Below are 24,252 nucleotides of genomic sequence, written 5' to 3' on the forward strand. Positions count from 1 at the left end.
AATATATCACCTATAGAGAGGCAAAGACTTCAGAGCCATCTTAAGCTCTGCCCCTAAATAATCCTAAATGAAGGGCCCAAGAAATCATACTACCTAATAATGCTTTAATGTAACGCTTGAGTTTTTTTGGGGTTTTTTTTGCGGTACGCGGGCCTCTCACTGTTGTGGCCTCTCCCGTTGTGGAGCACAGGCTCCGGATACGTAGGTTCAGCGGCCATGGCTCACGGGCCCAGCCGCTCCGCGGCATGTGGGATCTTCCTGGACCAGGGCACAAACCCGCGCCCCGCGCATCGGCAGGCGGACCCCCAACCATTGCGCTACCCGGGAAGCCCGAGTTTTTTTTTTTTTAAACTATCCTTGCATATCTGACCATCCTGGACAGGGTCGCTTCTACTCAAGAATAGTCTTAGTATTAAGCCTTGTCACTTGGTAGGGAACCAAGGCCATCACATCTGAACAGTGAACTTTTTAATTAAGCACTATGAAAACCCATAGGACCCTTCAATATTAGTACCAAGCAGGTTTGTATATGACCTAGCCTTAATAATACAAGAGATTTTCTGGAAAAGTGAAGGTGATATCTTTCATCTGTGTGAGAACTTAAACACTAAAAGAAGATGATTTAATTTCATGTTATCCTTGGACTTTCTTCTCCAAGGTTGTTCAGTGTATTCCAAATAAGTATGGGCGATATTTTAAAGTACATTTTTCTGTTTGAATGTCAGTGACCCAAATTGTTTTAGGTGTGCTTGCATTCGAGTCATTGCATCAGCAAGAGATTCCTGCACCCAAGAAACCATTTGTAAATACCAGGAATATCCAGAAACTGTTTTCCATGTTGAAAATTCAGGAAGGAATGGAAATACTGAAAAATATGTTCCTTGTTATTGGAGTGTAAAGTGCTAGAGAGAAAGACTTCAGTAAGAAAATTAAAACCTTTCTTTTTTAATTCAGTACTACTAATTAAAGTCATACAGTATCTCAAGTATGTAAATCTAATCAATGACACCACAGATTCCTGGGATTGCTGACCTGGTGAACAAAATAAATTGTACTTTGACTCATGTAAAAAGCCAGTAGATTTGGGGATAGTACTATTGCTGATTTAACAACACAGGTGTACTCCTTTCTGTTGTTGTTGTTAACTTTACAAAATATAGGAAATGGGAATTCAGTTGTGTTTACAATTTGAACTCAAATGTATCAGAACAAGGATGGGTTGAATGTCTTTTCTTGAAATAATGTATTTATAGAGTTTGACACAAAGAAAAGTAGCTAAGATTCTATAACTCAGAAGAATCAAGAGATACTGCAGTAACACAAAATTGACTTTTAATGTTTGTTTACCAGTTCATTTTATCTTACAGAAAATGAAAACATTTTTTTTTTTTGTAATACAGATTGGTTCTTCTCAGATTTGTACTTGGCAGGTATTAAATGCCTTGAAATACTGACTTCCTTTTAATCAGGTGGCGTAATGACTTCTGTATTTTTCATTTCTCTCGTTGTACATCATTGCTGTGCTGGCAGTAGTGAGCTATGATACAGTTAACTTCTCAACACAACTGTGTCAGTTATCCATCGATCATTCTTGATGCATTCTATGCTGAGAATGGATGGGTAATTCCCTTTTCATCCTTCCCTCTTTAGTAGTCAGCTACTCCTTGAGACCACCATATTCTTTGGAGCATTGAAATCAAGAAACCCAGTATGGCTGCCCGCAACCAAATTGGAATCTCCTTTGAGACTACTTCTAATTGCCAAAATAATAAGTGACTATATTATTGCATAAAATAAAACTTTAACAGGTACCGGCCCCCTTTCTATGAGAGAAAGTTTAAATTTACAAATACCATATTTGACTAGAAATTACTGTGATAAAATATGGCAGCAGTCATTAAAAGATGGCTTCCAGTGTTAACATGACTAACTTGTTTTTATTCTTATACTGTCTTTTATATGAATCATTTCTTTTTGTTTAGGTTTTCCAATGTAGGTGAGTCAGTGAAATGTGCAGATATACTTTGTTCCTTAAATGGGCCAAGTGTTAATTATGGACAAAATAATCAAAAGCTTTCCTAACCCAGACTCCCATCTCATCCCTCTGACACTCTTGGTACCCAAGTCTGAGGAGCAATTTTCTGAATTAACCAGTGTTGTACTGACTTTCTGTTAGGAATTGTGTTAGGATAACCTTTCTTTTTTGGACATTCTCAGTGAGATACCTTGAGGAATGAAGTAGGAAAATAGACATTTGGTGGAAAATGGCAAAATAAGAACATTAAAGAGAAACTCTTATTCAAGGAGGAGTCCAAAAAGGTATGGGAACTCTGATCCTTTGGGGGAAGTCAGAAGAAGATAAAAATTCTGCCCAGCAGTATTCATTCTTTTAAGACATATATATATATATTTTTACAAGCATGGAAAAATGGTGTGCAGTCAGTATAGATTTTAATCAACTAACAGTCACTCCAGAGATTTTGATCAGCACCAATTCCTGTACTAGTAAGTATTCAAAAGTTAAGAAATGCTACTATGCTTAATATTATAAAGGTAGAGTTCTGCAGCAATAACTGAAAATTATATATCTGCTTCAATAGAAATTTGTGTCCACTTGCAATTCCAATAGGATTTTTGTAACGTGGGTAATAATCACTCAAGTATGGGTTTCCTCCAATGAGCTAACCCCCATATTTGAGGTACTAGAGTCACTATTTTGGAGATAGTCCCTCTTTGAATAACATATTCATCTTATCCTAGACCATTCAGGTATTTTTAATTTAGAAGTTTGAGTTCTATTTGTATTAGCAGTGTTTGAGTTAAACCTCACAATCTCTTTGGATTTATATTTTTTGTACAATTTGCATATCCAACCTAATGTAAAAATGTGCATGCATACATTCTCATCTTTTAATATGAAAGCATCTGAAAATTTCCAGATATGCTTTTGGTGGAAGAAATGATCTACTTTTATTTATAATATTCTGCCTAGATAATGTATGCATATAGTTATGATTTCATGGAATTCCAATTGTTCTATACCTTCCACACACATAATTCTACATTTATAGAGTAAATTTATTAGAATTATTACAGAGCTTTGAATGCAACCACAATCAATTCAGGAAACAGATTTATTTACTCATGTTCATGGGAGGAAAATCTACATAAAAACATTCATGAAAGCATACGAGCTATGTCATACTTGGATTATTATACTAAATCCCATTTATTAGAACTCATTGTGAAACAATGGGAAACCATGAAATGTAATTTGAATACAAATATTGGTCCCTGTGGGGTCTCAACAGTCATAAAAATATAGGAAAACCGAGCTTTATTTAAGATTGGAGCTGCTAACAGGGAAAATTGTTTTCCTGAAGCTGTTCTTACCCTTTCGTTTAAAGCCCTGAAGATTTTAGTGTAAACTCTTTGATGACAGCTTCAGCATTTCATTTAAGCCTAATGATGATCAGCAAGAAAAGTGACATCACTGACCACATTTTCTATATGGAGAAACGTTTAGAACTACTTTGTTGACTTTTTTCCCCAAACACAGGCACCATTTGGGCTTTCTAGTATATATACAAATAGGAATAATAAGAATTTTTAAAGTTGGGTTCTTATTTCTTCGTTAGACAAGTATAGTAATTCCTTCCTTTTATGATTTAAATTTTTGTCATGTCATGTAAATAAAGAAATATTAAATATTTTAAAGTTATTTTTATAGGACAATAACATTTCGTAGGCTAACATAAAATCAAGCTGCTACATTTTACAATTTTTCTGTCCAGCAGTTTATCTATATAACTGCCCTGAGTAGATGCTAAATGCTGCTTAGCAAACGGCCCTTAGAATTTAAATATAACTCAGTAAAGCTACTCAAAAGATAAAACAATTCTTCTCAGGCATGTGTAATTTTAACTAGAAGAAGGTAGGAGTCTCATTGGTTAAATATTACTTGCTTATTTTAGTTTCATACTTCATATAAATGGGATTATTCAGGGGTTTTAACTGTGCTTGTTATTATACATTGGAGTCCATATGAATTTTTTTTTTTTTTTGGTCAAAAAGGCAGGATTTTAAAGAGTAAAATAATTCTGTCTATTGGAGCTTTGAAATATTTTAGAAAAGTGTAGATTGTTCCCTTGTGAAACTGAGTTTTGTGCAGCCTCTCAGAATCTCAGTTTATGTAAAGAAACCTGTATTTCACATCTGTTGCTCTAATCTGTTTATTGTAGTGCATTTCAAAATTGTACAAATGTGTAAAATTTGTGCTTGTGGCAGCTGCTACTCTGAGTAGCTTTACTTTCCTTAATTTAATCCTAGCAATCCTTAAGCTATTGCATGCCCCGATCATGAAAGGATACTTCGTTGAGATGTTGTAGCCTAAACAGTTTGGCTCTAAAGCCTCCTTATGTAGTGCTTCCCTTAAAATTATATTAATTTATAATATATATTGAATGATAGCTTTACAAAAACAAATTAATGAATTGGTCTTTATGAAAATGACTTTACAGTAAGTAAAAAAGGGTTATCACAGTTTTGGTAACTTGCATGAGTTCATACTGAAAAAAAAAAACCTTTCACATGTTCTTAATGACTTTAAAACTGACGTGCTCTGGGGGCACGCTCAGTTGTATGCTCTGAAGCAGTAGACACCATACAGCTTATGCTTTTTATCTGGGAAACCCACGAAGCGCACTGCAGCCTCAATAGGACTGCAGCGCCTTCTTGGCCTAGAGATGGGGTAGCGGACACTGCCGTCCGCCATCCAGCCTGCATCGCAACGGTCATATCCCAGAAGTTTCCAGGCAGCGAATATCTGGCCCACTTTAGCAATCTGAGCACCATCATTGAGACAGGCCTGCACCGCTTCGTCGTAGGTCAGCTTGGTGGGGTGGATCAGGTAGTAAAATCGGCCTGTGGAGAAAAGGAGAGAGGGTCAGTGGGCCTGTCTGTGGCTCAGCCCCACAGAGGTGGAAGGAGCCCTAAATAGAAGTGTTTCTCAATGAAGGGGGATATAGAGCAGCGTCTGTAAAGGTTCTGAAACACAGGCTTGTCAGTTAAATGTAGTGCCCCTAGGTTGCTCTCCATTAAATTAGTTTTTTCCTTGCCCCTTAATGTCAGACATGCCCTTTTAGAGCTGTAAAAAAGAAAAGGGAAATGACAGGTCCCTTTTAGCTAATTAGTGGCAAAAAGGGCCCTTCTGTGGCACTAGAGAAGACAGAATTCCATGTTAAAAGCAAGAGCTATTTAAATTCTAGCTGTAGCAAGACTGAAGCCCAGCACAAGTTTCTAGAGAGGCAAAATTTGAATGTGAAAGGATCAAAAAACATTCCTGACAGAAAAGTCCATTTAAAAATAATCAAAAGCCCTCAAGTCCTTTTCATTACAGGTATCAATAAGACATTATTCTTATTCAAAGACTACAGTATGAAAATGCAAAACATACAGGAAGTCACTTGCCATAAATAATATGGACTCAGAATGTGAACTCAGTCTGTTCACTCACTAGCAAAGAGGATGAAGTTAGTTATTTTTTTCAATTTCCCTCTGTGGGAGCTCTGACACCTAACCATTTCTTGATTTTACAAGAAAGAGTAAGTTAGTCTCAACCACTAATTCAATTGTGTTAATTACTGAGATGCCTTCAATTTGTATCAAATATGCATGAAATGTATAAAATATGACATCAACTGACTAAAGTGATACCCATCAGTGCAAGATTTTCTCAGACTTTTAGTTTCCGGCAGAATAGAATCAGACTGTCTAACCTGATTACACATTGTAATGTGATACCCTCCTGCCTCTCTTTAAATACAGATGATTGAAGTCTAAATTAATGCTTGCCTGTTCTTTCTAGACTAAGAGGATATGATTTGGAGAAAGGGCAGCCGTCACGGGAACATTAATAAGAGGGTTAGTTCTATCATCTGTAGCTGAGGCCGGCAAACTACAGCGCACGGGTTCAGTGAGGTTTTATTAGAACACAGTCACACCCATCTGTTTAATATTGTTCACGGCGGCTTTTGTGTTATAACATACAAAGCTACATGGAGTGGTTGCAACAGAGACCATATGGCCCACAAAGCCAAAAATATTTACTGTCTGACCCTTTACAGAAAGTTTGTTGATCCCTGATCCCTTGCTGTTTTCGCCAAAGCATGTCACCAGGCACCTGAAATATAAAATAATGGGGCCAGGGCCGCACGCGTGATTTAATGCTTTACTGTGTCATCTTAAAATTCTTAATAATTAATAATAATTAATAATAATAATTCTTAATAATTCTTAAAAAGCCCACGTTTTCATTGTGCACTGGGCCCTACATGTTACATCACTGGTTCTGGAAGGAGCAAGATAGGGTTGGGAGCTGTGTCACATTCAATGAGTCAGTCATCAACACTGATACAACCTGGATCTCTCACTTCTGCTTTCACCTCCAATGTTATTTCTACTTAATTTTCTTGCAAAGGTCTCTTTATCCTGAGCCCTCTCTTTATCAGAGAGATAATGCTCTCTCTTTATCCTAAGCTTTGCTGATCATCTATGAATAAATTGACATTGTAATTTGGAGAAGAAGACCGTGACACAGATGCCATCCTTACTTCAGTGGAGAGGTCTCTATCCGATGGAAGGCACACAGTGGCAGCATCATCTTTGGCAGTAAGAAAAAGACTCCATACAACATGACAGTTTAACTATTTCATAATAACAGTTGGATGCAATAAAACCAAAGAATCATGGAAATATGTACTTTTGCTTGATGTCTTTGGATTTTAAAAAATTATGACATTTAAGAATTTCTTGTATCTGGAGCAACACTTCAAAGCTTTTTTTCTTTTTTTTTTAAGTAGATAAGATTAAAAGTTTAAGTCACATCATAGTATGTATTGGTCTCTGGGATAGGAAACAAGGCAGTATGGTTAATATCTTACCATTGAAGTTGGATGTAAAACAGAAGACGTCATATCTGCTTTTATCTTTGTCCCAAAACCCATAGTTCCTGACTCCGGGCACTGTGTTCTGGCCTCCGCAGGGTTCTCTGGGTTTTGTGATGGGATACTGTACAGACCCATCACTGAGCCAGCCAGCATTGCACCAGTCCAGCCCACCGCTCCAGGCATCGTACAGCTGGTCAAAGGAGGCGATCACAGCGTCCTGGTCCAGACAAGCCTGCTGTGCCTCGTGAAAATTGAGATTGTAGCGCCCCAGTCGTGGAAAATAAGGAAATACCACACCTGTCCAAAGGAGAAGGCAAGGAATCGTTAGTGGCACAAATCCCACTTGAGTGGGGAAAAACATAATAGAATCTCCATCAGATGAAGAAGCAGTTTTTGTTCAACTTGCAGTGTTTTCTCATAGTCCCATTTCCCTTCAAACAACCTCTCAGCTCTGAGCATCTCACAGTTAGCTCTTTGGTCTGGTAACTTCAGTGATTTACCTCTTTTGCTAAGAGTTCAGCTCAGTCCTCACAATTCTCCTTTCCGAAACGATTCGTCTGCAGATTATAGTTTCCAAATAGCGCTCCCTGAGAACTTACCTATTGCATATCTGACAACAACATAATTAAGCGGTCTTATTTCATATTAATAAGGTAACTTTTTACAGTGAGGCACTTCTGTAAAAAACATCGTGGCTCTCTTATCTGTTTCAACTTTTAGTGTAGTTCTTAATCTTATTTAATTCTGTCCTTGAACAATGTGACTAAAATAAGAGCTTTCGTTTTTAAAATGTTTCCATTACTATTTTTCAGTTTCTGTATTCATGTATTGCAAACTGAAACTAAGCTTTTAAAAACATTTTCATTGCAAATAGAAAAAAAAAGCTTCCAGAAACTTGTCCTGTACAAAGTAGGTACAAAATAGACATCTGTCAAAGTTATTGCCAAAGAATTAAATATTTTAGAGGACAAAAACCCTCAGTATATGTAAACACTGTGACTTGGCACTTGACTTTGGGAAGATGCGACAGCTCTCCAAAAGCATTTCTTTCCGTCAGATAATCATGGGAGATGCCTGAGCTGTTTCACAACTTTCTGCACAGTTTCTTTAAAGGGTAAGGATTGCATCATAAGAAAGCAAAGTTATATCATTTGTTGGACTCTATGAAGGACCACTATCAAAATGTCTCCCCCATGGTTGCTAAAAGACAATTAATTTCAAGTGATTATTCAAGGCTTTGCCTTGAATTTTTAAATATAATTAAAGATAATTCATATTTGAGTGTGTGGAATGTAAGAAACTGTCTGCTGACGCAGTAATTTGGTGGATTATACCAAATGTGCTATTTTATGAGACTGCGGACCCTATACAAGGTGGATGCACAGTCCACGAACAGTGTAACCAGTACACAGGAAATGTATTCCTTTAGAAATTGTCCTGGAAGACTCTACAAGAAGAAATTTCAGTAGCCTAAATCAAGTCACATCCACTGAAAGTCTCTGCTGGACATGTTTGTCCCTGTAGGGCAGTCCAGCTGGCACCATCCACTAGAGGCAGAGATCCAGGAAGGCTTCCTGATCTCATCCTGCCTTCTCAGGTTCTTGGCTGAAGGATCTGTAAGCTGAATCGGAGCCAAAAGTAAGGAGGAAAAGACTCCCTTCGTTGCCTTTGCCCCCTGCAGCAATGGGCGGAATGGAGGTGGGGAAGGCCTGAAGATGACTCCTTCTAAGAAGGGCTGTGACCAGGCAGCCAGCTAAGACTCAATCAGCACTGGGAAGGAGCTGCTCTGGTGCTCTCCGTCCCCTCATGCCTTCCGTCCTCTTTCTCAGTAACCCCAGGAATGCCAGTGAAAAGGAAAATACTTAATTTATCCAGTAGAGGTTTCCTTGGCAGCTAGACCTTAAGTGAGAGAAAATCTCAAAGTATTTAAACCAAAATTCAACCATTTAGGCTGAATTCCATTTCTCAAATAGCTCAAGATGGTAACAGTGGAGAATGTAGACTCTTTTAATTTATAATAATTTTAAAGACCTAGACAACCTCTCAGTTTAAATTCACCAGACTGTGTTTGGTGGACTCCCATAGGCATTGTGAAAATTTTTTCTTTAGTAATTTGTCCTTGATTAACCACTGAGTTATGTTTGATTCAGTTCCAAATCCAGTGTAATATATTTCTGAGTTCCTTTCACATTTAACATAATTTCATGCAATCATTACTCAAAGTCAAAGTGAAACCCTATATTAAAATTTTACTATTTTTCAATTGTAAGAATAAATGATCAACTTACAGTAACTCAGAAGATTTACTTAGCAGATTTTAATTAATGGTTGATGATGCTGGAAAGAACACATTCCAAGTAAATCAAGGTCAATTTCTGTGTCGCCACCAACATTTTAAAAGTTTCACTGTACTGTACACATTTGGTGCATACATTTCAACAATCAAATGTTTCGTGCAAGTGTGGGCATTTCTGGAACTGCATGTTTCTTAGTATTTTATTTATTTGCTCCTTTTATTTTCAGCTAGTTAAGATGTCAACATCTAAGACTATAATTACAGAAACCTTCTTGGCTCTGTGGAAAAAAGTGCAATTCCTACAGCTGAATTATGGAGCAAATGGTGATTGCTTTCATCCGGCATTACAAAAATAAGAAAAGTTAAACTTTCATGGGTGAGAAAGAAGGGTGTATGATTATTTTCCAAATATGATTATTTTATACTTATATGTCAAAATATAATCAGAAGCTCTTTTCCATGAAGGGCTGGTATGCATCTCTAAAAAGGGGATTAATAAGGAAGATACCTCACATGGAAAAGAATAATATCAAATGATGTGGGTAGTTTAGTCAACTGAAATGTTTTAAAAACACATTCTTTAAGACTTACAATTGCACAGACCAGTTCATCCTAGTGGTTGGCAAATATCAATTTGTTGGATATATGAAAGGTTTTCATGCCATGGTACATATAAAAGCTTAAGGAAATTTCAGTAACTCCACAAAGTAAATATTTTTAGTAATAAAAAGGTAGAGACCATGCAGAACAATTTTACCTTCTTCAGTGCCTCTCAGAGTACCTTTCAGTGCTATGTACATATCTGAAATTAGCTTTCTATTTCTAAAAGTTCTCAGACTCTATTTTTGTGTATTTGGCCCCATTTTCATCAGTGGAAGACCAATACAGTGGAAGATTGGAAGCACAAATATGTTTTTCATATTATCTATATGTTTATTGATTGCGCAAATGAATTCTGTATTGGGCTACTCATGAATGTCTAGTGATACTCTCCTTGTTATATTCATACAAGGCTTGTCTCTTGCTGGGTGTTGTTTCTAGCAGTGTAGGTAATTTGGTAGTAATCAGAGGGCTTTACCCTATCCAAGATGCTATATGAAAAAAAATTGTGTTTCCACAGCTAATTCCAACTCATAGTAGGTCAGTGTTTCAAAGGGTTTACTTTTTTTTAATCAGTGTGATTTGAAAAACAGATCTTAAAACACAACTAAGAGCAAGGCATTGCACTCAGTCCTCTAGGGTACCTTGAGTTTGGAGTGTGGCCTATTTCTGCAAAGAGTCTATGATTTGATACATATACTATGGATATATAAATTTGAATCCAAGACAGAATAAAATCTTATAAATACAAACCATACAATTTGGGCATCTTGAAGAAGAACGATATTTTTCTAATTGGGAAAATTCTTTGAAGCACATAGCATTTAATCTGGTATTAAAGGGCCAGTATGATTAAAGGCATTGTACAATTACAGTTGGAAAGGCAGCTTAATTATGACATTCAAAATGATACGCTTCCCTGGTCTTATTTATGCATATTAGAAGATTGACAAGGAGCTTGAGTGAAACTTGCTGATTGGTAGATGGTCCGCTATAAGGATGTAATTGGTAATGGAAAAAGGTCAGGACCTGGAATAAGAGCTAGTAAATGATAACCACAAGGTATCTCTTGTGCTACATGTGGTTTATCATAGCCTTCAAACTCTTCTGTATATAATTGCTGCACCTTGAGCATCTACCCCAGACTAGGTGGAAATTGTCAAGTCCCTACCATCCTCAGGTAGCAATCAAGGTTCCTCAGATCTTATTCTATAATTAAAATGTTGTAATTTTATTTTAAAATGAGTTCTTATCGCATGTTGAAGTATATATAGATAAAATAATGTCTTGAGATTTTCTTGAAAATTATTCATTGGGGGTGGGAGTAAATAAAGCAAGATAAAATAAGATTGGCTATATCATGACATTTTTTGAAGCTGGTGATATATAGAGGTTCATTACACTAGTCTTTCTACTTTTCCAAGTGTTCGAAATTGGCTATCATAAAAAGTTAAAAATTTTTATCCCACCCTGTTGCCATGCTGAGCCTTAAACCAGTCAAGGCGGATGCTGTCTGTGGCATCTGTTATTCACATTTTGGCCTTTGAAGAGTTTCTCCCTCACACCTGTGATGCCCTCTTTCCCAACTTTGTCATGCTCTCCACCCCTTGAAAGAACCAGGTGCACCTTTCATGGTCCAAATCAAATGTCTCTTCCTTTCCACCGCCTTCCATTGCATGCAGGCTTTTTTGTATTTGAAAGTATAAACCCATTGTATCAAACATTAACTCACCTATAAACTATTTACTGAGCACTTACTTTGTTTTGGCACTTGACTGCCTCAAGTAGATCCTATTTAGCAGGTGAAGACGGACAATTTGCAAATTTTACAAAACAAAATGTGATTAGAATTACAATGGAAATCTGTAGACAGTGCTCTGAGAACATCATAGCTGGGGGTAGAAGGGGAGGGCTCAGGGTAGAGTTGATCTTTTCTTTTTTAAAAAATAAATTTATTTATTTATTTATGTTTGGCTGAGTTGGGTCTTTTTTGTTGCGTGCAGGCTCTCTCTAGTTGTGGCGAGCGGGGGCTACTCTTCGTTGAGGTGCGCGGGCTTCTCATTGCAGTGGCTTCTCTTTTTGCGGAGCAGAGGCTCTGAGCACACAGGCTTCAGTAGTTGCAGTGTATGGGCTCAGTAGTTGTGGCTCGTGGGCTCTTGAGCGCAGGCTCAGTAGTTGTGGCGCACGGGCTTAGTTGCTCCGCGGCATGTGGGATCTTCCCGGACCATGGCTCGAATCTGTGTCCCCTGCATTGGCAGGCGGATTCTTAACCACTGCGCCACCAGGGAAGTCCCTTTGATCTTATTCTTTTTTTTCCCGTACGCGGGCCTCTCACTGTTATGGCCTCTCCCGTTGCGGAGCACAGGCTCCAGACGCACAGGCTCAGCGGCCATGGCTCACGGGCCCAGCCCCTCCGCGGCATGTGGGATCCTCCCGGACCGGGGCACTAACCCATGTCCCCTTCATCGGCAGGCGGATTCTCAACCACCGCGCCACCAGGGAAGCCCCTGATCTTATTCTTGAAGGAATATATTTTCTCCAGTTCAGAAATGAATTCATGTATATAATGTTAAATGTGGAAATGTCAGTTATTTCAAGGCAGAGCCTCTGGGTAATGACTGCTTCTGCCCTTTTTATAGTACACAAGAAAGATGGAAAAACATTCTCTGCAGTGAGAATGGGCACACCAATTAATGAAGTATGACCAAAGGACAGTCCCTAAGTCATCTCCCAAATAACTTTGGGGCCTTTGAGAATCTTGAGAAAACTTCAGAAGAACTGAGACTGTCAAACACCACTGTCTCTCTGAAACCTGCCTTTTTTCCCGCCCCAACAGAAACTTTCTCCTTCCTGCAAACTCCCAGATCATAGTAGATAAAAGCATGGACTTCATTCAGTGCCCTTGGTATCAAATTCTAGCCCTAGCTCTTACTCCTAGCCATGTTATCTTAGAAAAGGAGCTTTCCCTAAGTTTGAGCTGTCAAGGGACATTACTGAAAGTGAGCAAAATGAATACGCATATGATTAGAGCAATTTGTTTTACCTACTTACTTTACCAAATTCTACCTTATTTTAAAGTACTTACTTTTGAAAGTATCTTAGAATCTTTAATGGACTGTAAGATTGTTGAATGAAAGGAACCATGATTTGGAATTTTTTTGTTTCTCATGGTACGAAAACAGCACTTGTAAAAATATTTATCATTTAAATTGGTTTCTCGGACACATTTAATTAGCTCATATATACGTATGTGCTATATGGTAGAGAAGTGGTTATGAAAGCATGGAAAACATGGAGATTTGGGACAGTGCAGGGCCTATGCAGGAAAAATTACTCTTACAATTCCCCTTCAACACCTCTAATTGTGTCTTAAAGGAAGTCTCAGTTTGACCGTAGAGTGTATTCTCTTCTAACACGTGTTAAATCTGCTTTTCAAGAAAGGGGAGAGCTGGCTTCATGCTCAAAGCCACCAGCAAGCATGTATCCATTTATAATTAGAAATATCTTATGTTCACTGTACTTATTTTTATGGTTTCCTTCTATTTCTGGCAAGTTATACTGGTTTCTATTTATTTAAAATATATTTTTAAGTAAGTGTAGGGAGATAATAAATATGGCATGTGAATTACTTAAGTTTAAGAAAAAGTAACTTAACAGATAATACAGTTCAACCTATTATTCATAGATTGGAAGCCAAGGTACAATAAGGATAAGTAACTTGCTCTGGTTACAAAACATATACTGACAAAGCTGGGACTAACATAAGCATCTTGATACTACTAGCGTCCAGTGCCTGATGCCCCTTTGATAAAAGAAAGTGACCCTCAATTAATATTTGATGATTGACTGTCTTCTCTAAGCCAATTACTTCTTTCATCCCGAATAATGCCAATGTTCATGGATATGAAAGTGAATCAATAAAAACTCAAAGTATAAGGTGGCATGCAATCAGGAGCCAAGAACTACAACTAAGAGAGACAAGAGAAGGTCACAAAAATGAACTTTACAACATCAAGCAATGTATCAGATACATAAAGCTAATACATCTGCATGCATGTGGTGGCACTCTGTGGGATTCAGAAGGTCACATCTTCAATGAAGTGCTAGTGTGCCAAACATATTTTTCCAAAAGCCACAAATCTGGCCTAGAATGTGGAAGGAGCTTCTAGCAAACACACACCTATAGTTTATATAAGGAAGGAAAGTCTTCTATTAATGCAGCCAAAATTCATCCTTCCATGTAAAGAGACACTGAAATTCATGAATAAAGGGTGTCTTGAGATACATGAGAAACTAAGGAGAGGCCTAAAGGGCTTTGGGCAGAGGGGAAACAGGATGGCATGGATACATTTTATTGTTTAGCTTTGTATACATTTTGATCTTTGAACCTACTGAATGTATTACATATTTAAGAAATAAAACTCCCCCCACAAAATGCCTTGACCATTTGGTATTCAGTGTCTAAGAGACTCTGGACCATTAAAAAAAATTACTTCTTTACAAGAATATTTAAATAAATCTAGAGTCTACTTTTTTGTTAAATTAAGTTTTCACAGTTATTTTACAAAATACAACTAAATGTATTTTAGTTAGCAGATGTCCTTCACAAAACTTGCCATTATTTTGAAACTGAGATAATTTTAGAAGCATAATAAAAGAGCCTCCACTCTGAATTTCTTCATAACTATGTAATGATTTTTAAATTTTGAATGGCATAAGGCAGTTTCTGAATGTTGTTAATTCAGTTCCACTGCATGTTTCTCCTACTTGCAAATAGCTTCAAATTTGCATATAACCATTGTGTGTACATTTCAAATATGAAAGCTGGAATCATAGACAGATTGCAGATTACAAAAGAACAGAAAAACATTCTTTACATGGGCTTTTGATTTCTCACATCAGCACCATGGTAACCATTAGACATTACTTGTCATGAAAAAAAAAAGCAATGATTAATTATCATTCCTAAGTTTTACATGATTTATAGATACTTACCTTGTAAATCTAATGCTACCACAGCAGTATCATCTTCTAATCCTTCAATCACCTCGCACTTGTATCTCCCATAATCCTCCAGGGTCAGGTCTGTGATCACCAGAGAAGCATCATTATCACTGCCTCCTTTCAGAAACACTCTACCCTGGTAGCCTCCATAGGTTTTCTTGTGGTATCCCATGGAAACAAAAACATCCACTTCCTTGAGGTAATCTGAAGTTAGCTTGGTCCACTTAATTCGGATTTTGTGGGTTCCTGAGCCAAGTGCTGTAGGGTCTCGGTAAAATTTACATGGCAGTGTAATATTGCCACCTCTGTGTGAGAACACCTTGGCTTGTTCTGCTTCCACGAGTAGACGGGGGCCATTTTCTGCTATAATTGAAAAGAGAGAAAAAAAGGAAAGAACCATTAATATGCTTTTAGACTTTTTTATAATATGAAATATACTACCTACACAGGGTATCTGACAAAGAGTAGCATTGGCGATAAGCTTCTCTGCATTGTTGAGCAGTGATCTCCTTTGAACCACATAGAAAGGTACCTTTAGTAACTAGAGGGCATCTACAAGGTAGTCATGTCTTTTAAGCTACTGAAAAAAGGAAGGATGTACATTATAATCAATGAGAAATATTGGCTATAATACTCTATAGTCATCTGAAGCTTGAAGATGTCATCGTAAATTCTATTTATTTTTCTTCTACAGTTAAATATCAAAAACGTAGAAACAAGACCAAGAGAAGTGACAGGGAACCATAACTATTTCATCAATATAAACCCAAAACGTACAAGCTAGGTAAATTGATCTCTCCCCAGCTGAGCTTTCTAATACGGTAAGTCTGTATTGTATTTCTAGGAAAAGTACACAGCAACATGATTAACTTTCATTGTACTGTTCTGGCCAAAGAATTAGAATGTCCTCCCATCTCTGGCTTCAATTCAAATATACACCTGCGATATGCCGTTCTGGAGCATTTCAAGCAACATGTATGTATTATTTTCACACAAAGGCCAGACATCAGAAAGGTATTTTTAGTGAGTGCTTTTTAAAAAACTCCAGATTTTGAAATATATTCCTCAAACCTTGGGTGTTAAAAGTGTATCGAAAGTTATATTTATTGTCTAATTAACCAGATAATTATGTTTCTTTATTCCCTTAAATCTCCTTCTACACCCCCCCACCTCCCACCCCCCGCTGCCCCTACTTTCTGCTGTATCTTGGTTTACAGAATCCTCTCGCTTTGCTTCTGCCTTGCCACGCCTCGCCCTTTCGCTTCCCTCCTCCCTCCTCCAAGGACTTTACTGCCTTCCTGGGAGCACCATGATATTCCTAGCCTGCCAAGTCAGCACGGCCGCAGGCCTCTGGAGAGCCAGCTGTTATTTTCAGATCTTGGCTTTCTCTGGGGTTTCCCCTGGTTCACTCGTTGCGCTTTTGACCTTGACAAGGTCTCTTGAGGATGTGCAAGCTTTGAAAATGAGAAAGCGATATAAGAATTCCTGGACACACATACCTCATCCACACACAGCTCTCAAAGGCTGCCAAAGCTGTCTTTCAAGCAGCCCTTCCTGCTTTAGGCTGGAGGTTCTGAATAAACCTTGGTCACGAATCGTTAACGATAGTACACAGGTCGTCAGGAGGAGTAGCAAGTCATCCCCAGACAAACCTCAAAACTTAGTTATTTAATGGTGCACGTAGGATTCAGATTTTAAAATACAGGGTCCAAGAATAGACAGTGGTTCTATTTTTATCATAGAGCAATCAAAATTCATATTTAAAAAATGAACATTTATGTCAGCCCCAGTCCTCCGAAACTGAACAGTTGAACCACTTTTAAAGCCATCAGTGCCCCTACTTTGAATAGATCATAAACTGAGAGGATAATGGCTTAAGTAAAATGAATCACAAATCCAGCTCATTAAGCATTTCCTTTAGATTCTCTTCTTTATCTTCTTATTTAGGCCCATAGAATCATAAGACATAAAAGGTAAAGATATCCAACTCTACCCTATGTAGAATACTCCCCCTGCAATATCCCCAGGGACTGCATCCATGTTCTACCTAAATATTTGTAGTATCTTCTTTCTGGGAGGAGGAAAAGGTGCTGTTTAATAAGTCTGCTCAGCAATGCCTGAGGCCCTAGGGAGCATGGATCTACTCACTACCTTGGGAGGACGCCTGAAGCTGGGCCTTCCCATGCTGGGACTTGAGTTTAGACAAGACATGAGGCCTTCAGAAAGTTGCAGTTTCATGATTCTCTCAAGCTTTTTACTTTAAAGTCAAAACTAATGCCCAAATGCGCTGGGCTAAAGGGGAGTTCCAGTAGTTAGGAACATGGGCTTTGATGTGTCAGAGACCTTGTTCTAACCTCACCTCTTCAATTTGCTAGCTCTGAATCCTTGAGCAAGGTGTGCAAGCCCTAAGCCCCAATTTCCTTACATGTGAACTAGGGAAAGTAATGTCTACTATGCATAGTTGACCTAATAGGCACATAAAGCACTTGAAATAATGGCTGACCCAAACTGTTCCTACTGCATAGTTTTCCCCCTGTATTTCTCCTATATGATACTGCCTAATATTGAGCATAATTTTGACATATATTAACCTTCCATGGTTCCACTTACTTATAAAGTTTTTAACCACGTGGAGTAAAATAATACATACAATGCCACCTGTGTTATATAGGAAACCTGGAAATTATTGTGTGGTTTAGCATAATCATAAGGTATTCCAGAGTGAACACAAGGCCTGAGTGTTTTATAAATTAAAGAGTTAAAGCACAGATCAAAAGTCTTGTACAAGAGACTGAAATTTCTAATTTTTTTCTGAGGTTAACTGTAAATCATCTTGTAGTATTTTAGAAGTATAAGCTTATGATTTTTTTTAGGTACTATTTACTTATACTCTAGCATTCTGCATAGATGATGACTTATGTGGTATAATGTTGAGACCTAAGCAGACACCAAAAACCCATTGGCTTCCCACAAAATAATTTTTCTAACAAGTCTGCTAGAATGTATAAATTTCCACCATTCTTATTTTTGGGGCAACTGGGGTGTTGAGGTAGTAGATGCCACGAGGCCCTGGCTGAAATTCAAAGAACCCTAAGAAAGTTGGGTAATGTGTAACTTTGAGTGACTGAGGGCCATTAACATTCATTAACCTAAATCCCCAACATGGCCTTTAGAACAATGTGTTTTATTAGCTTGTTTGCTTCTAGAAGCTCAACACTGCAGATTATACAGCATTGAGCATTGCTGGCGGGAGTGGCCTGTTGCAGAGCAGGTAAGATGTAGGAAAGAGCACTGGCCAGTGAGTCAGGAGCCCTGGGCTCTGTTGCAGGCTCTAGCAGGGCTTAGCTGTTTGAGTGACAGGTCTACATCATGAGAACATTGAGCTTAAGGTTCGTATCTGGCTCCCTATGGCAGGTTGTCATGATAGGGATCAGCCAGGAAACACACTAAGAGGGAGAGGGTAGAGGGCTGGAACAAAGGGAGCCTATAATGCTGATGGCAAACTTTGCACAGTCTTGTCTAGAGTAATCTGATCATTGGGTTAAAAATGTGGATTGGTTTGAAATTAATGTTTAAGTCAAAACTGTTCAATCAACAGGGCACTTGTAAAGCAAATCAAAAGATAAAAATAAACCTTGATCATCAGAATGAGTATTGGTTATCCTTTTTTTTTTTTTTTAAATATTAACTAGAGAAAACCAAGCAGCATACATGTGCTCATTTTAGGGGGACTGAATTTTTTAAAAGTTCAGTCTGTAAGTTACAGGAATTTCATATTTTTATTAGTGAGTGTCAGTGACAGTGATGAAAGATTTGATGGCCTTCAAAGACCACAGTTGTCTCCAGGGGAAACAGCAGGGCTTCATTATTATTTTACAGTCTGCTGTGAAATCCAGAGGACATCATTCAGTTTCACCAAATGATGAAAGCAATGGCATGACCGAAAAGCTGATCTTTGTATCACTCTGTAATTTAGATGAAATCTTTTAAACAATAGGACAAAAACAATTTAGAAATATGGTATTGGACTATTACCTATTGTTCTTAGTTCTATTAAAAGTTTAAACATTTGGGGGGGCAATTCATTGCCAAAGAAATAGAGGTGACAGAAAGTAAAAAAAAAAAGGTGTTATGGGTCAAAGTTTGTCTTTTAAAAATAAATAACTTTTTGGATTGTACAAAATAACCAGTCTTGGTGTTGGTTACTTTCTCACTGGTGTATAATGAAGAAGCCTCCAGACTTTTGGATTTCCTAGAACAATAAAATGTAAAAAGAACCCAAACAAACAAAACTGAGGAATATATTTAAGATGGTTAAACAAAGACAAAAAATACTCCCCTTCCAAGAAAAAATTCTACCACCATCATTTGATTTTTTTATTGTGGTAAAATACACATAACATAAAATTTGCCATTTTAACCATTTTTAAGTGTGTGATTCAGTGGCATTAATTACTTTCACATTGTTGTGCAACTGAGGCAGGAGATAGATGGGCCACAGGCTGAGCAGCTGGAGTTTGTCCCCTCTGGAGAGATACTTCAAGATGAAGATAACAGCGGGAGCAAGGAGAAGCTGAGCCTGCCCAGGTAAGAGGTACAGAGACCACATATTTTTCATTCTTGAGGTCAGGGAGACCTTCCCAACTACACCTGTGCAGAAAGGCTCCTCGGGTCAAAAAGGGAGGGAGTGCCACCCCATAGTAGGTGATGTCAACCTACCCATAGGCCTCTTCGCTAGAATCCATCTTGGCTAAGAGATGCGCACGCATACAGGGGAGGACCCTGAGACAAACCAAAGATGGACTCAGAGCCAGGCAAAGCAAGATGATTGCCCAGAGGAAACCCAGAAGAAATGCCCCATGTAAGTGATTCAAACTACTACGAGGGCGCAAGTCTCTCTCTGAGTCCTTCAAGTGTGTGTGTGTGTCTATTCACACATATTCTTTTTCCTCCTAATAAACACTTTACTTGTTTCACTACTTTACGCCTCTTTGTGGAAGTTCATTTCTACAAAGCCGACGGGCCAGGGGCCTTGTCACTGGCCACTGGCCTTGGTGGTCTAGTGGCGAGGATTCAGCGTCCTCACTGCCTTGGCCTGACTTCAGTCTCTGGCCGGGGACCTGAGATCCTGCTTCAAGCTGCTGCCTGCCGAGGCCATCTGCAATCACAACCACCATCACCATCTATTTCCCAAACTTTTCATCACTCCAAACGAAAAACGAATTCCTCCCTGACATTCCAAACTAGTAGGCAGACACTCAAGTACCAGCTCCATGATGAGTCATTTGAAAATGCTGCACAAGGTTTTAAAGATAGTTCCTTATTTTTGTGGCATCTGTTATCACTTTGGTGGGTTGAGATGTGTAAGACTAACACTCTGGAAGCTGTTACTTCCTTTAGGGTAGCCAACCTGCCCAATGATGAGCAACCAGGCTGGAATTGTGTCCTTCTCGTTGTGCTCACCACAGTCTACTGAAAACAGTCACTCTGTCTCCCTAGTCCACGTCTTGTTATATTGTTCCTCCAGCATCAAAATAGTGCCTGGCATGTGATAAGTGTCTGTGACTGAAATAGACGAATGCCTCCCAGAGGCTGTGCTCAGCTATGGCAGTAGACATAGACCCCTGCCCTTGCTTTATACCATATTGCTCTAAAATGAAAACACTTTATAAAAACAGGTAAAGATACATATTAAAGACACAATATTTAGAAAGAACATAATTTAGACATTGGTCTCTCATCTTACACATTACATTTGAGTAGGATACATAATTTAGGAAAAAATTATCTTACTCATTAATCTTTAACTGTTTATAATTACAGTCAGCCCTCTGTATCTGTGTGTGCCTCATTTGGGATTCAACCAATCAGAGATGGAAAATGTTTGAAAACGACATTCCAGAAAGCTCTGAAAGCAAAACTTCAATTTGCTTCTTGCCTAAGTATTTACATAGCATTTACATCGTATTTACAGCTATTTACATAGCAACATTTACATTGTTTTAGGTATTATAAGGGATGATGCCTGTAGGCTAGGTGCAAATACTGCAACATTTTATACAGGGGACTTGAGCATCTGAGGATTCTGGTATTGGAGTTGAGTCTTGTAACGAATCTCCAGTGGACACTGAGGGGCGACTGTGTTTTGTTTCCTTCAGACTGGAGTAAATCCCATTGTTCCCGGTGTTGCTCGCTGGGAGCCAGAAGCTCCCGTCAGTGGTCTTGACTCTGCTGTGTCTTGTCAGCTTTGCATCAGAGATGTTTACAAGGCCCCTCCCCTCTGCCCCTCTCTCTCTCCATCTAGTCTTTACTGTCCTTTCAGAGGGCTTTTCATTTATCAGAAACAGAGCTTTAGTTTCTTGCCCAGCTGTTCCTCAATGTAAAGACTCTGAGTCTCTCCTCTATGACTCAGCAGTTCAGGAAGGGTGACCTGAAGAGGGCAGGAAAGAAGCTTTAAGGAGGATCCATGGCTGCCCTCAGCCCTCTACTACTTGACTTGGGTTTGAAATCCTGTTGTATTTATCCCTGGCCCATCTTTGCTTTTACCTGGAGTTCAAATGCTGACCTGAAGACATATAAGAATACGTGTGCTTCTTACCATGTGTGTAACTTGGAAAGAAATATGTATACTTACATAAACTATATCTGAAGGAATCACTAGAAACCCATGAAACTAATAACCATGGTAGCCTGTGGAAAGGAAAGGTAGATGTCTGGGTCGAGAGCTCCTGGGATATCTTCACTGTGTATACTCCCATATTTAAAAATTTTTGAACCGTGTGCACGTATCACCTGTGCACGCCCTAAGTAGAAATGGAATAAAAATATTAAAAATGGTTGACAAAAATGAACAGAAAACTTAATTGACAAAGATAAACAAAAAACTTTCCCTAAAGTGTCTCTAGAAATACACACAAGAAGCTGGTAGCTTGTAGCCAGAATTGCAGTATATTGTTATAATTGCGAGATTATATTTCTGGAGAAGACCTATGGCTCTGTTAATAATAATAATGTTATATTTAAACAGGTCTTCAAAACGTGAAAATTTTACCTCGTTTTTTCAATTCCTTTAAGATACCACCGACAAAGGTATTGACTGTCTTCTAGTTTTGACTATAAAGGAAGAGTCCAAAGCTGAAAATAAGGTAAGTGAAGATTGCTCTTTGCTGTAAAGTGATTACTGCTGTTTCTCACCCTCTGTGACCCTGTCTTTTGGCCTCACAGGCTACAGGAACATACTCCTCCCAACACCCCTCCACCCTCTGCCTCTAAACACTGTATAGTCATTGTGCCCTGCTTGTTCCTATCAATCTACAGCTGAACCAGATTACCTAGAATTGTATTTCCAGTTTCCTTAAATGGTATGTGACCTGCATTACCTGATGTGATGTGCTGTGGAGCATTCCCTTTGGTATTGACCACATCCGGCTTCCTTCCTGTATGGTCAGACCACTCAAGATGGCTGTTCTCTTGCTTTCTGTACATCCCCTGCTCGATCAGTGCCTGCTTCACCTACTCCCTACTCTCATGACTCACCTTCCTACACAGTTGCCCCAGGTCCCAGCTAATGATTATTCTAGCTTTAGATCAGAACGGCTCCACCATGATAGCTTATCAAAGGGGAGGTGAGGGGTGTATTCCTCTTCTGGTTTCCCTGGTAACTGATGAACCAACCTGACATCAATTCCCCCTATAAATGGTAACCTCCCCTCTCCCTGGGGAGCTAAGACTGCAGCCAGGTCCTGCCTGCCCTCTGCCACACACAGTGGGGTGTCGCTCCAGGACCTTGCTTCAGACGTGTAAGCTCCCCAATCCATTAAACTGTTGATGTCTCTGTTGTTGACTCTGGGCTCTTTCTTCAGTCTTGAAGCTGGGCAGGTACAGGGCTTGTAGGCCTGTGGGGTGCAGCCCAACACTTGCCTTAGAGGTAAATTGATTCTGTGATGGGAGACAGCCCAACACCAACATATAGTGTTGTTTCGGGTGATGTTGATCATGAATGTGTGCCATGTTATTATATCCAAGTTTCATAGTAAAAAGTAAGGATAAGTGCTATCACTATTTTAGAGCCTGAAGGTTTTTTCAGGGACAGTGGAAACTTTTCTCCCCAGAGGATACTTTAGACAGATCTTTGCCATATAAAAGGTGAGCTTCTTTGCTGGAAATGGGCATCAAGAGCCTCCAAGTAGTTCTAGGGCGTCCATTGAACGTAGTTCAAAAATCTGTGTTCTGAGACGTAAACCTGAAACTGGGTTACTATCTTGAAAAATATTGTCTCTTTTTAATTCCTTTTTCTTCATCTTTTTCAACCAGGAAGAAGTAAAGTGTGAAGAGGGTGTTTAGCTCTGTTCTACTAAATTCTTTGTGGCTTTTGTCTTTCCACATTCATTATTGTTTCATCTATTTTCGCAGCAGCTATAGTTTATTGGTTAAGCATGTGGACTGTGCCTCTTACCTGGTGTCACCTAACCTTTATGTGCTCAGTTTTCTCATCAGTAAAATGGAGTTAAGCCACCTTCTTTGCAGGGTTCTTGTGAGGGTTAAAGGACGTGATACGCTGAGAGCTTAGCCTAGTGCCTGGTACCCTGAGTGCCCAGTAAATGTTGGCTGTTACTAGCAAACATTTACTGAGTTTCCAAACTGTGCCAGGTATGCAAACCAGCTTCTGTCATCGACATTTTCTTCTTTCCTATGCTCTTTCAGAAGACAGTTCCTAGAAAGTACTGATTCCTGAAAACTCGCATCTCATCAACTGATGATGATTTTCCTAATCTAGTGGTTCTTAATAGAATAGGAGCTCATTTCAGGACCACCACCTTAAAGCCTTTTCAAAAAACACCCTGTGTCTAATCCAGCTTCTTCCTGCTTCCTCCTCCCTTTCCTTGGGGGTTCCAGAAAGTCTTTGGGGGCTTCCCTGGTGGTGCAGTGGTTGAGAGTCCGCCTGCCGATGCAGGGGACACGTGTTCGTGCCCTGGTCCGGGAAGATCCCACATGCCGCGGAGTGGCTGGGCCCGTGAGCCATGGCCACTGAGCCTGTGCATCCAGAGCCTGTGCTCGGCAATGGTAGAGGCCACAACAGTGAGAGGCCCGTGTACCGCAAAAAAAAAAAAAAAAAAAAAAAAAAGAAAGTCTTTGTTTGGTTGTAGAGGTGGAATGTGTGTATTGGTAGCTGTCACCCCACCTTGCTCCTTGAACTGCTCTTCAGAATCACTATGGTAGCCTGAGGAAAAGTTTCTCAAAGGCTTGAGACCAAATCTTTTTTTCATAGTGATTTGATTTCTTCTGGAACATAATTATATCAGTTGAATGGAATAAAATGGGAGCCGTTTTTACCCACTGCTTCACTCAGAAGTTTTTCAGAGAAGGCTTAGATGGAGGCTGTATGGTTCCTGGTGGGTCAGGAGC

At 39.0% G+C, this 24,252-nt stretch overlaps 1 protein-coding gene across 1 annotated transcript in view; it reads right to left on the reverse strand.

Moving 5' to 3' along the window:
- Positions 1-4,633: 4,633 nt before the first annotated feature.
- Positions 4,634-24,252, reverse strand: part of HAPLN1 (hyaluronan and proteoglycan link protein 1) — a gene marked incomplete at both ends in the record, with an annotated part of 30,961 nt that continues 11,342 nt past the window's right edge. Inside the window, 3 exons of the mRNA XM_082652103.1 lie at positions 4,634-4,923; positions 6,942-7,244; positions 14,839-15,210. Of these exons, the coding sequence (XP_082508229.1) occupies positions 4,634-4,923; positions 6,942-7,244; positions 14,839-15,210 (965 nt within the window). The remainder of the gene's footprint in view (positions 4,924-6,941; positions 7,245-14,838; positions 15,211-24,252) is intronic.

The sequence above is a fragment of the Grampus griseus genome (genome assembly GCF_964374135.1).
Source record: "Grampus griseus genome assembly, chromosome: 3".
NCBI classification, from domain to species: Eukaryota; Metazoa; Chordata; class Mammalia; order Artiodactyla; family Delphinidae; genus Grampus; species Grampus griseus.